This window comes from Corella eumyota, chromosome 2 (assembly GCF_963082875.1).
Source record: "Corella eumyota chromosome 2, kaCorEumy4.1, whole genome shotgun sequence".
Taxonomy (NCBI): domain Eukaryota; kingdom Metazoa; phylum Chordata; class Ascidiacea; order Phlebobranchia; family Corellidae; genus Corella; species Corella eumyota.
Window position 1 is genome coordinate 7,721,307 of NC_137491.1, and position 12,512 is coordinate 7,733,818.

At 27.6% G+C, this 12,512-nt stretch overlaps 1 protein-coding gene across 4 annotated transcripts; it reads right to left on the reverse strand.

Annotated features, from left to right (window-relative positions):
* Nucleotides 1-530: 530 nt before the first annotated feature.
* On the reverse strand, nucleotides 531-12,069 carry LOC145743019 (MAP/microtubule affinity-regulating kinase 3-like). 4 transcript variants are annotated; one of them, XM_082560876.1, is made up of 22 exons: nucleotides 11,897-12,069; nucleotides 11,052-11,210; nucleotides 10,492-10,545; nucleotides 10,050-10,098; nucleotides 9,616-9,681; nucleotides 9,006-9,076; nucleotides 8,469-8,525; nucleotides 8,146-8,280; nucleotides 7,638-7,739; nucleotides 7,232-7,351; nucleotides 6,872-6,971; nucleotides 6,537-6,649; nucleotides 5,777-5,918; nucleotides 4,441-4,573; nucleotides 4,122-4,203; nucleotides 3,916-4,007; nucleotides 3,691-3,792; nucleotides 3,219-3,548; nucleotides 3,039-3,071; nucleotides 1,936-2,059; nucleotides 1,659-1,808; nucleotides 531-1,438 (listed from the first exon to the last, which is right to left on the reverse strand). In XM_082560876.1, the coding sequence occupies exons 1-22, from the start codon at nucleotides 11,924-11,926 to the stop codon at nucleotides 1,370-1,372; spliced, it is 2,313 nt and encodes a 770-aa protein (XP_082417002.1). In that variant the 5' UTR covers nucleotides 11,927-12,069; the 3' UTR covers nucleotides 531-1,369. The 4 variants fall into 4 exon arrangements, with proteins under 4 accessions (XP_082417002.1, XP_082417001.1, XP_082417000.1 ...); XM_082560875.1 differs by having other exon boundaries at nucleotides 1,936-2,056; nucleotides 11,888-12,069; XM_082560874.1 differs by having other exon boundaries at nucleotides 11,888-12,069.
* Nucleotides 12,070-12,512: the final 443 nt, after the last annotated feature.

Consider the following 12,512-nt stretch of genomic DNA (forward strand, 5'->3'; position numbering starts at 1 on the left):
TCAACTGCTGCTGCGTTGCACAAATATGAAACTGTTGTAAGCTTCAGGATATAGTTGAAAACTATATTAACAACACTATATTCAGTTTTAAATTACAACCACAACTTAGTTCCTGTTTAAACCAACAACATTGATGGTAAACTTGCAAAATAAATTTATTTTAAAAACAATTCGTGAGTAACCACGTGGTCAAAGTTAAAAAGGACCAGAGTTTCCAACTAAATCTGTCACTACTTCTAATTATATTTTATGAAATCTTAATTTCATAATAATTTTTACCAAATTCTAACAATTTAATTTTAAAAAATCCATATTTAAATGGTTTATTACTTACTTACCTAAAAGAAAAGGTTATATTTTAGTACTTGTATTTCAAAGAGAAAATTTATAACTTTATTGTTTATTCAAAGACATTAGCAACCTTTTATTACTTGCACAGAAAGAAAAAAGTCTAAGATATGCTTCCTAAGGTTTATTTAACTATTTATTATTGTTTGTTAATCAAAAACAAATACTACAAAAACTATGGATTCAAAAAACTCTGATATTGTTTTATTTTATTTCCTGTAAAATTTCTCTCTTACGACACCAAGCGGAGAAGTAGTGTGCAACAGAAAAGCGAGAAATAAAATTGGCAAAAAAATACACAAACTAAAAATGACAATAATAATGCAGCAGTTAATTATTTTTCGATAAGAGAGATTTAATCGCATTTGAATAACAGAATAATAGTTTTCAGAACATGATCGCCATTTAAAAATAATTTGGTTACGATACAATACAACTTGTAAAACAAAAGAAGCATTTTTTTTGCTTGCTTTTAATAAAATCGAAAAAGCAACTACAGTATTAAGAAATTAAAAAATTGAAAAGAAAAAAAAGTCACTTGAGATTGAATCAAATTTTTAAGTTTCTTACTTGACCGTGTTTAAATCCAGTTTTATCAAGTTAATAACTTTGTAAAAATAGCACACTTTTGTAAGGGTTGTGCACAGAAAGACTGGCAGCTTACTATGACACATTATAAAATCGGTGGATAGCAAAAATTCCTTATATATAAAAAAGAAAGTCAACCATTATATTGTTGGTAACGAAAGATAAAAAATAACGAAATTGAAAATAACGAAAATGGTGGTGACACCAGTTTTGAGTTAAGAAATTCCAAGAGACTAAAAAAGTACAACAACATCAAATACAAACTGTTTAAATTCTTTAACATTTACAAATCAATCTAATTTAACAGATAGTCATCATAAAAAAAAACTTATTTGTAACATTTTTATAAGTTAGAAATAAAACCAAAATCTAAAAATTTTTCGTCCAACTTTTAGTTTTGAAATTTTGTTTGGTTTTCTAATCTTTACATTCTTTAAAGTTTTAATTCGTTAGCAATCTTTGACGCAATGTTCTTAAATGCTATGCTGGTCCCAGAAATTCTCTGTTAAAATTAAAATTGATTATAATACAAGTAAGCATGAAGCAAATTAGTTTATGTCAAATAAGACAAAAAATTTGCAATTAGTTTTAATATAGTTTAATATAACAAATAAGTTTTACTTAAAATATAAATACTACTTATACTTAACAAAAGCTAAACAATGTAATTTAACCCACAACACATTTTTGCTACAAGTTAAAACAGAGAAACTTATTCTTACCTTAAAACGAACACCGTTAAGTGAAAGACGTGGCAACTTGCACACTTCCATTTCCCACTGTACTAGAGTATCTCCATCAGGATATCCATGCACACAAAACAGTAAATACTTTTCTCTCTGCTCATAATCACAACTGTTCGAATCTAAGACCTACAAATAAAAAAAAAGTTGTTACCATCTGACATAAATTTAATTTTTAGAGATTTTTAAACGCTGTGTTGTGTACAAGAAATAAAATTAACGTTTTTGAATGAAAAAATTGTTTTCTAATATTTACTTTTCTTATCTCCCTCATCATATCTTTAGGTTCCATTTGCGAGGTTGTTTTCATTGACCAAGTAAACCTCAAAGATCGAGGTTTCGTGTCCTTCTCACTTTCTGGCACTCCACGATTGCTACTACTGAAAATTAAAATTAAAATGTGAAAAATGTTTTCATTAAAATTAAACAAAATATAAAATCAAATACATAGAGTTTGTAAGCTAATTTAATTTTTTCTATTAAATTTGGCTAATTTTTTTGTTACTTTAATTATCTGGAAATGACAAAAAATAAAAACTTTTAAACAAATTTCTAAAAGACAATGTTAGTTTATGATATAGTAAAACACGAACAGGTTAATTTGTTAAATAAAACTAATTTTTTTTAGACTTAATCAAAAGTGCTTTACTTATTACCAAAATGCAAAGACAGACACTATCACAAGCTAACCTAATCACAACAACCAATTATTCGCAAATTGTTTTAGTTAATTGCAAAACTTGTTCATTCTCGTACCATGCAAGACAGATTAAAGCCTTATATTCAATCAAAAAGATTTTAATCAAGAAGGCTGGGATCACATTTAACATAAGGGGTTATTAAGACATTAAATTGAAAATAAGTCACTTGTATAGCTAAACAATAACAAAAAAATTAAATCAAAGACAACTCAACCAAGGACTTAGCCCAATGACAGTTAAAGAGTTTATTTGTTAAAACAACTGCTTAAAAAGATGTTATCCAGGGTTGAGTTGTCATCCGATTGAGTTTTTATGTGTTAAGTTATCTCTGAGTAGAATTAACATAAAGGTAGCTGAACTGTCTGAGTAGAATTAACATAAAGGTAGCTGAACCATTCCTTTTTTTGTTATGTAATGTTTATATATATTATTCTATTTTCGAGTATGTTGTGATTGTAAAATTTTTTTGTTTTGCAAATTAAAAAGCCATGGCCGACAACAATTTTGTTTACAACCAAAAATTACAGGTAATCATTAAAAAGGGTTTTAGTAAGTGTTAATTAGAGAGACAAGGCCATCAAAACAACACCAAATAGCACAAGTTGCTTTTGAGTTTAACATGCTCAAAAAGTGGCATGCTGGCAGTCAAATTACTGACCGTTCATATCGTCGCGAAAACCTCAAAGATCTCCTGTAAAGCAGCACGGACATTAAAAAATGCATGTAATTGCCACAACAACAACAACTTCAAAAAAACTACTACCAGGACAACAAAAAAAACTACAAATTACATATGGATTTAAAAATTACTGAAAACAAATAACACCACACCACAAACCTCCTACTGAACTTGGAAGAGATTTTGCTCAGGAAACCACTTGTGCCTTCTCTCGACCCCGACTGACCCTTGAGCATTGCACCATCACGCCCTGCCCCCGGCACACATTCACTGACAGAGGGTGAAGTGGGGGGAGGGGGACCATTATACACGGCTGTACGGCGTTGTCTTTCGCCCGATTGGGGGCCATGGTAAGTTCTTCTCTCTCGGGCATTTCTTGGGAATGGGGAGGCACTCGACTGAGCGTGACGACCATGAACTGATGATCTAACACCGGGTGCCACACTTGTGGTACGAATAACAGGTGAAACTTGTTTGCCGGGTGAGGTACTAAAAAAAATTAAAAAAGGTTCAAGTGCACATGTTTTTGAAAAAAATGCTTTCAAAAATCTTATTGATTATTTATTTTAAAATGGATTACCACTGTTTTAAATTTTAGTGTTGTGGATATATATCCAAGTAAGTAACTTACGTTGGCCGTGATTCGATGTCCTCAGCATTTGGTAAAATAATCCGACCAGCTGTGGTAGCATGTGTTTTGCTGTGCTTCAGTCTTCCACTTTCATCAGATGGGCTAAAATTAAAAAAATCTTATAACACCAAAAATGAAAATGATTGATTCTGAAATTTAAGGACATAAACCAAAATATTATTTGCTAGATTGTAGTTTGGAACATGGTATTCAACTTTAAAATACCTTGAATCAGATGGAAGAGTGCTGTTTTTCTCTCCTTTACTTCTCTCATTTCCAACATAAGTATTTCTTCTTGTCATGTCATTTTTCCAAGTCTGAAAAAACAAGGGAGTTTAAAAATTATAGATGATTTCATATTTCGATAAACATGTTAAACAATGTTAGAGGTTGACAGAAATCCTATTTAAAAATGTTTTTTTTACATTTACCTTGTTTCCTTCTTGCCTTTGTGATGATGGGATTTCAGATTTGTTAGGATTACATGCAGCAGAAGCCAATAAGGCAGCTTTACTGTAATAACAAATATTTCGATTTACTTTTTGTCTTATCTTCAATTAAAATAGTAAGTTGAAGTTGCTTTTTTTAATTCATTGTTTACAATTTATTGAATAAACTTTAAAAGTTGTAATTTTAATTAAACACTTGCTTACTGACATAGTTGTTTTTATTCTTTTCTTAGCTCAGAAAAAAATATAAAACTTTTACTTACTCAAATCTCAGATTTTTTAAAAATCAATGATTGCTTACCCGCTAGAAGTTGAATCTTCAGAAATCGAAGGAATATTGTTACGAGGGGATTCCCCATTTCTTAAACCATGATGATGGGCAGAGGTGGAGCGCGGGACTCCCTTAACACTTGAACTATTTCCCAATTTGGAATCTAACAACAGATGATTTATTTAAATTTTTTTATACATTTTGGTGTGTAAAGTTATTTTATCAACATATCAAGACACTAAGGCTGTTTGTAAAAGAAAAATAACTACTAGTGATTCCTGACAGCTATAAATTTTAAATATTTTTTAACAAAATGAACTTACTACAGAACCTAATCAATTTATCTCAAAGACAGTTTTAAATGCCTATTAAATGCTTTATTATAATTTTTTTCTGTATCTGCCTACTGATTTAAAACTCAACCCAACCTAAACCTCTGTCGTTTATATTTGTGTTTAAATCTTCATAACAAAATTGTTGTGGTTGGTCCTCTGGATCACTCCTCGATTCTAAATACTCTTGAATAATACTCATACTTGAGAGTCTGTCAGTTGTCTTATTTAATACATGTCTTCCTTGTATGTATTTTATATCAAGCAAATATTCTGTATGATTACCATCTCCACCAATATTAATCCACTGCCCTAAATATAGAACTTTTTGTTATAAATTTTTACAAGTCTTGTTAAAAATTTTTTTTTTTAAAAACTATGTGTTTTCGCATCAGATATTTTAAACTATTTTTGTCTCTAAAATTACCAGATTGTGCAACATTTCAGGCAAAAACTATTCTCAAAACTATACAAAAATAAATATATTCCATCACACATTTAAGGTTGTTACATCGCTATTGCATCATAATGAAAATTTTCTAAAACAAATTTCGACATCTTACTATTACTTCTTATCATTAATAAATAAATTACTAATATTAAAATTTTATTTACTCGTTCGGAAACTAAATATGTTTACTTACATTGTTAATCTCTTTGTTTATAGTTATTAATTAATCCAAAGTAAACTTGGAGGCTAAAAATAACAGCTTATCCTACCTTTACTCATCAATCACAAGGAATTATTTATTAAACTTTGAAACACTTGTAAAATGTGACATTTCTACCGCCAATAAACATTTTCTCTCTACTTTTTTAATGGCAAGATAACAATTTAATTACAGGAAATAATTGATTTAAACAATGTCAAATTTCAAACATATGCTCACGTAAACATTAACTAAATTGAAATAAAAAAACCAGACTTGTATTTATAAACTTAAAGGCCTTAAATTAATTCCCTTTAAAAATTAAAGCATATATACCCAATTTTTTAATTTAAAAATAGTCCTTGACCATATTTTTTTACTTACTTTCATTAGCTTGCCTCCGTTGCTTTTGATTGGCTGATACGCTTCGACTTACTTTAGTTCTATTCTGCTGATTGGACGGTGAAGGTTGTGATTGTTTTAAAGATAAAGCACTTCCAGATCTAGATGACGTGGCATCAAAAAGCTAACAAAACAAGATAAAAACGGTAAATAAAAGTAAAAAACAGGTTTTAGTATCGCAAAAGATAAGATAGAAAATAAATATTACCTGCAATTATAACAATTTGCAAGTGCCTTAATAAAATAAAAAAGAATGCCAAGGTTCATAATTTAATAAGGCCCCTACTACATACTATTAATAATTTTATTAGCCTTAAAAGCATAAACAAAAACATGTAGATCCCGATAGAAAATAGAATTAATTTCCTTATATAACTACAAACATTAATAATTTTTTATTAGATTTAGGCTTAAAATTTTAACATAATAACGTGATATGGATGATATCAGATAGTCCTCACGAAAAAATCAATAAATGTACAGTAAAAGACCAATAAAATGGCTAATGTAAAATTGAAATAACATTTGCATTGATAATCCTTACCAATGTGAAATAATCAATTTTTAAATATATTTTAATTAATTTTATTTTTTTGATAGGATTTTTTAATACAGTTTTTTATATTAATTTTACTTACTAAAAAAAAATATTTTTATCCACAATACAATCAATCAACAACAGATAGTTATGTTGTTTGTCAACTGTATTTACTTTATTTCCTGTAAAAAAATTACTAATTACCTCGGAAGGAGTTGTTCCGAGAAGTAAATAAGTTGCGAATGGATCATCATATGCTTTTTCTTTTATTGAAAGTTCAATTTCGCTTCGTTTATATCCCATTTCAACCATTGATTCTAAAACAAAATTATTTACAAAGTCAATTTTGAAATAAGATATCTCATTTCAACTAAATGCAAATAACTTATAACAATTTTTATAAGCCTTCTTATTCTATTCTACAGAAAAGGTAGAAAAAAATGTAATAATTATGTATATACAATTATATTAAAAATGGACAATTAAAAACAAAAATGAAAACTAAATCGGAATTTCTTGCTATAAAAAGTTAAACTTACGAAGTCTGGATTCATCTGTATCCCCAAGTGGAATATCGACAAAAGGTTTTAAAGGATCGTCATCGTGCCCAATATTCATCCATTTGTCTTGCATTATTGACTAAAAAAATTGATTAAAATTCTAAAACTGCTGATTTTAAATTTGTTAGGTTAACCTCAGATTAGTTCTACTGTCAAAACACTATTATGTTTACACAGTTTTTATTGCACAAATCCAACCACAATTTGATTATATAACATACCACAACAAACAAATAACCTGAAATAATAATTTATTTCCCTAAACCTCTTGCTATAAATTTTAGTTTATTTCAGATAAACAATAGGCAGAATCAATAAAAAAGTAAACAAAAAACTTACTGTTAACGTTCCTCTTTTTCCTGGATTTAAAACGAGAAATCTACGAAGAAGATGCTCACAATCTGTCGACATGTAAAACGGGATCCGATATTTTCCTCTCAATACTCTTTCACGAAGTTCCTTTAACAATGAAATTATATTTTAAAAATTAAGGACTGCATTTGAACAATAATGTTATAATAAGAATACAATACATTTTGAATCACTTTTACTTTCTGGTCCTTTTAAAAAATTATAGACCAAAAAGTACAAGATAGAATTGGCAACGATTGCAGAGTACAAGTGATTTAACATTTTAACCAGACCAAAAAATATTGTAAAAAAGGCCCGCAAAATAGTGTTTATAGATACTAGTATTTGGCAAAACGAAACAAGGCAACTAATATAAACAAGCTTGTGTGTTTACCTTGAGGTTCTGGCCGTCAAAGGGCAATGAACCACTAACTAAAGTGTAAAGAATAACTCCAAGTGACCATACATCTACTTCTGGCCCATCATATTTTTTACCCTTAAATAAAAAAAAATGTCAAGTTAATTAATTAGTTGATGTACAATTAAAACAAGATTATAGTTGATGTCAACAAAATTATGAAATCATGATATGACTGGTATTAGATTTCACCATTATAATGTCAGACACAAAATATCTAAATTTAGATTTTTAAACTTTAATTAAACTCTGTTTTTATTAGGGTGACGACAATAGATAAACTATCAATGAATTACAATCAATAACAAAAAAAACTATACCAAAGTTAACAGAAGTTGCTAACTAATTATGAAATTAAATTTAAATATAAAACCTTTAATATTTATTTTTGTTGTTAGATATACTCAAAGTTATTTAAATTTGCGTTAAAATATGGAATTGTTAAATACAAATAATTAAACTTCGTATTTTGAATATGTTTTACCTGAAATAATTCTGGGGCAGCGTACGGGGGACTTCCACAAAAAGTATCTAGTTTGTGGCCTGGCGTAAACTCATTACTGAAGCCAAAATCGGCTATTTTTATGTTCATTTCAGAGTCCAATAATAAATTTTCAGCCTAAAGATTAAAGCATATTTTTAAACTCATTTAACTGGTTTTACCACGTTAGTTACTAGATTAATAATTTCTTAGTAGAATGTAATGTTAAATTAATTAAGTTGTTTATCTTTAATTTAAAATGTCAAAATATTGGAACTAAATTAAAATTACATCAGCATTTGTTTTTTTGTTTAAACCCAGTTTACCTTTAAATCCCGATGTACAATGTTTTTGCTGTGTAGATATTGCACAGAGGAAACAATCTGGACGAACAAAAAACAATAAAAATTATTGTAAACACATTACACCATAACAAAAAATAAACGCAGTTATGAATAAATGTAAAAAAAATATTGATCGGTAGCCAAACATGACTAACCCAGTATTATTGGACAAATTTATTAACTGTTTACATAAAAGTTATTTATTCATGTTCACTATATACACACTGTACTATGTGTGCATACTAATAATGTAAACAAAAGCTATTTAAGTGTACTTTTAGTAAAGTCAAGTTGATTGTACCTAACTATGTTTCCTAAAACACTATTTTCTCTTTAAAGACTGCACTAATATTAACATTATTATGTGATTGAGTTTTATACTTATATAAATGAACATTAACCCTATCGAGATAAAAAAAAATTAAATTGTGATAATTTTATGTTTTCCACACTTATGTAACTGTTCTTTTGTATATACAAATTTAAACAAACATCATTAATATTTATGCAAAAACAAACCTGCCGAAACTTTGCTCTTGCTTCTTTTTCTTTCATACGACCGTGGGCGACCAGATAATCAAACACTTCACCTTGAAATTAAAAAAAATTACATTATATAAAATTCAGCATCCAAAAAATTTTTAATTTAGTTTTGCAACTCTTTGGACAAAAGGTGAAAACAAATCCTTAAATGATTTCAAAAATCAATGCTAAGTTTAAAAATTTAATCAATAGCTTATGACACTCTTGCTTATGTGTAATCAATAACATTTTGTTACAACAAGTTAATAACACGATAAAAACATTCTCAAATATTTGATTTTTAAATTAAATTTAAACAGTATGTACGTTTAATTAATTGGATATTTTAAAAATTTATTAGTTTTAATAGCATTTAATTAATACTTAATCTAATTAAACCTAGAAGGCAGCGCCCTAATATAGAATACCAACTTATTTACACCACAAGAAAAACACAAATAAAGGTTAATAAAAGATAACAATTATTACAATAATCTAACAGTATTGACTAACAGCCGATATGTTATTTAATCCTTAGTGCTGAATAACTAAACAAGATGTCAGTTAAAAAATCATTATAAAAAAATAGAAATAAAAATATTCTTACCTCCGTTAGCATACTCCATTACAAGTAATAACTGTTTGCTGTTTTCTATAACTTCATATAGTTTTACTAAAATAAAAAAAAGGAGTCAAAGATGAATTAACGCGAAGATTGACAAAAAATCATTTTTTTATCAAATATTTATTTGTAATTGATAATGTTTACAATCAATTTAATCTTTTTAATATAACAAAAACTGACAAGTAAAGAGAAATATTGATATCATAATTTTATATTCCTTCAAGAGAAATAAGCCCACTTAACAAATAATACCACTATAAAAATATGTAATTATACCATTTAAACCCTTATTGAAACGAATATGAATCAGCAATTAATTTCCTTAATTATACTCACAGTCTAGTCGTTTTAATTAGCAGCTAACCAAAAAAACAAAAAATACAATTAAAGCCAACTTGTTAAACTAATTCGCTTACCAATATTAGGATGGTCAAGGTGTTTCATAATGCGCACTTCTCGAAAAAGCTTAATTTTCAAAGAATTTATTGATTAAAATTTTAAAAAATTAAAAATTAAATAGGTATATTTCATTATTCTGCCATACAAGGTAAAGGCTTATACGGTAATGTTTACTTAAAGATCAATGATTAAAACCTTCACTTTAAATTTGTTTAAAGATTAAACTGGTTCAAGTAAAAATTAAAAGAAAATTAATTTTGCCCTGTAAAAAAAAATTGTCAAGCTCCTCAAACATTTTAAAATAAATATCTTATAACGAATTGGCACAGGTAACTATATATGTAAAAAAAATTAAACCACGATGAAAAAATGACCTAACAAGGCAATGCTGTAATAAGTGATACTGTAATCTTAAAGATAATGGTCCTTTAATCCATTTAAACAGAAAGTTAATTATACCTTTTGCAAGCTGCTTGGGTTGAGTTGTTTTTTGTCTATAATTTTGATGGCAACCTTAATAGTTAAAATGTATTTATATTAATCTACTAAAAAACCAAGTCCACCCCTATGCTGGTTACCATTTGGCATGATAAGACTATAAACTAAATTTTATGTAAACATAAAAATTTAACCTTCCACAACTTTAATAGGCCTACATTTCTTTTTTATTTAAAAAGCCTAGTTACTTTTAACACAATAGAGAAGTGTTAACATCAAACAATAAATAGGTCTAACACAGTGCTTTTATTGATGAATGGGGCTGTATTAAACTCTTAAACTTAAAATGTTCAAAGTGTTTTAAAAAGGCCTTTACAAGTTTTTAACCAAATAATATATAAATATAGATGTTACAAACAAAAATAGATTTAATCCTTTAATTTTATTAAACCATAATAGTTTTTTTTCAAGAATGTACATGTAAGTTGATTTTTTATAGACACAATGTTTGCTGCCAATTAAGTCCACGTGTGTATAATAACTTTAAGTAACACTTTTAGAAATCACAAATGTTAACGAACCTCTCTCCCAGTTAGAACATGTCTGGCCAGCTTCACCTTGGCAAAATTTCCCTTCCCAATAGTTTTAAGAATTCTGTAATGTCCGATATGTGGTTGTTCATCACCGTGTTGTATTCGCTGACGAACCTCGTTTCTGCGGGAACGTGAACTATCCCCACCCTTAACAAAAAAAATTAAATTATTTTTAAAATTAAGTTCATGTAATAAATGAAAAGGACAATTATATATAAAGAATAAAAGCTTTTATTTTATACGTGCCTATTATTTTTTGTTATATAAAAAATTCTTTCTTAAACTTAGTTAGTATTTTTGCCAGTAATGTATTGGTACCTTTTTTTAAGCAGACCAAATTACCAAACATAATTAAAATTTATTTATCCGATTATCAAACAAAGAAAATTGCTTGCAGTAATTTTAAATGGAGAAAATAACTGGTTGAGGTGTACATTATTTATAACGCAGGTCACTCAATACATAAATAATGCAAAAAGCTAAGATGGTGATTATAAAAACAAGGCATTTATATAATTCAATATTTTTGACCAAAGCGCTGTAGGTTTAAAAATAAATACAAAAGAGGTAATTTTTGCCACTCATGTGAACATTAATTTAAAGAAATCTTAGTTGATAGTGTTACACAGATAACTAAAAAAAATGCTTATATTGCTATCTACAAACAGTAATTAAATAAATTATTAATTAACCAAACTAATTTAATCTGGGAGAGTTGTTAAAAATTTATTTGGTATATACTATTTTTTCAAAAACAGAAATATAAAGGTCAAAATAATAGCATTAAAACATATTTTTTAACCAAAGATAAACAAGAAACTAACCCTACTCACCCCTCTCTCATCATTGATTGATCTTGACATTATTAACTTTTATTCCGTTTTGATCATTATTGAAAAATCTTCAAAAATACACAAAACAACTGCGACCAAATTCACAAATCACAAATAACAGTAATTCTTAAGGATTCTATAGAATTTTGTTTTATATATAACACACCAATTGATTCACTAAAAAAAAGTCAGGTAACAGATTAGTCAGTAAGAAAAAAAAACAAACTAGACAATGAAATAGGGTTTATTAGACTATTTTTAATACAGTGTATTAGGTTTTTGCATATGTCAAATCATAAAAATCGAATGACCGATTTCAATATTTATATGAGTTGCACTTTTTTGAATAAACTTGGTTTTCCTGTGAGAATGTTGAGGAAACTTAGTTTTCATGTAAGAGTGATTTAGTATGAGTTTTACAGTATTATTTATAAAATATTTACTAAATATTTGATGTAAAATCTGTGAGATTGGTTGTAAAACTATCAGTAACTTGGCATTTTAAGTAGGGCCCAAATGTATTTTAGTTTGCGAGTATAACATAAAGCAAAGGTATAAAATAAAAAAAACAGTTCAATTGTACAGTCTGACAGTTTATTTCTTGTAACATAGACAA

Coding starts and splice junctions, on each gene's coding strand:
- LOC145743019 (XM_082560874.1), bottom strand. CDS start 11,926: ATGTCAAGATCAATCAATGATGAGAGAGGGGTGAGTAGG. Junction 9,077..9,615: donor AATGGAGTATGCTAACGGAG/GTAAGAATATTT, acceptor TTTAATTTCAAG/GTGAAGTGTTTGATTATCTG. Junction 8,281..8,468: donor TTGTACATCGGGATTTAAAG/GTAAACTGGGTT, acceptor TTTAATCTTTAG/GCTGAAAATTTATTATTGGA.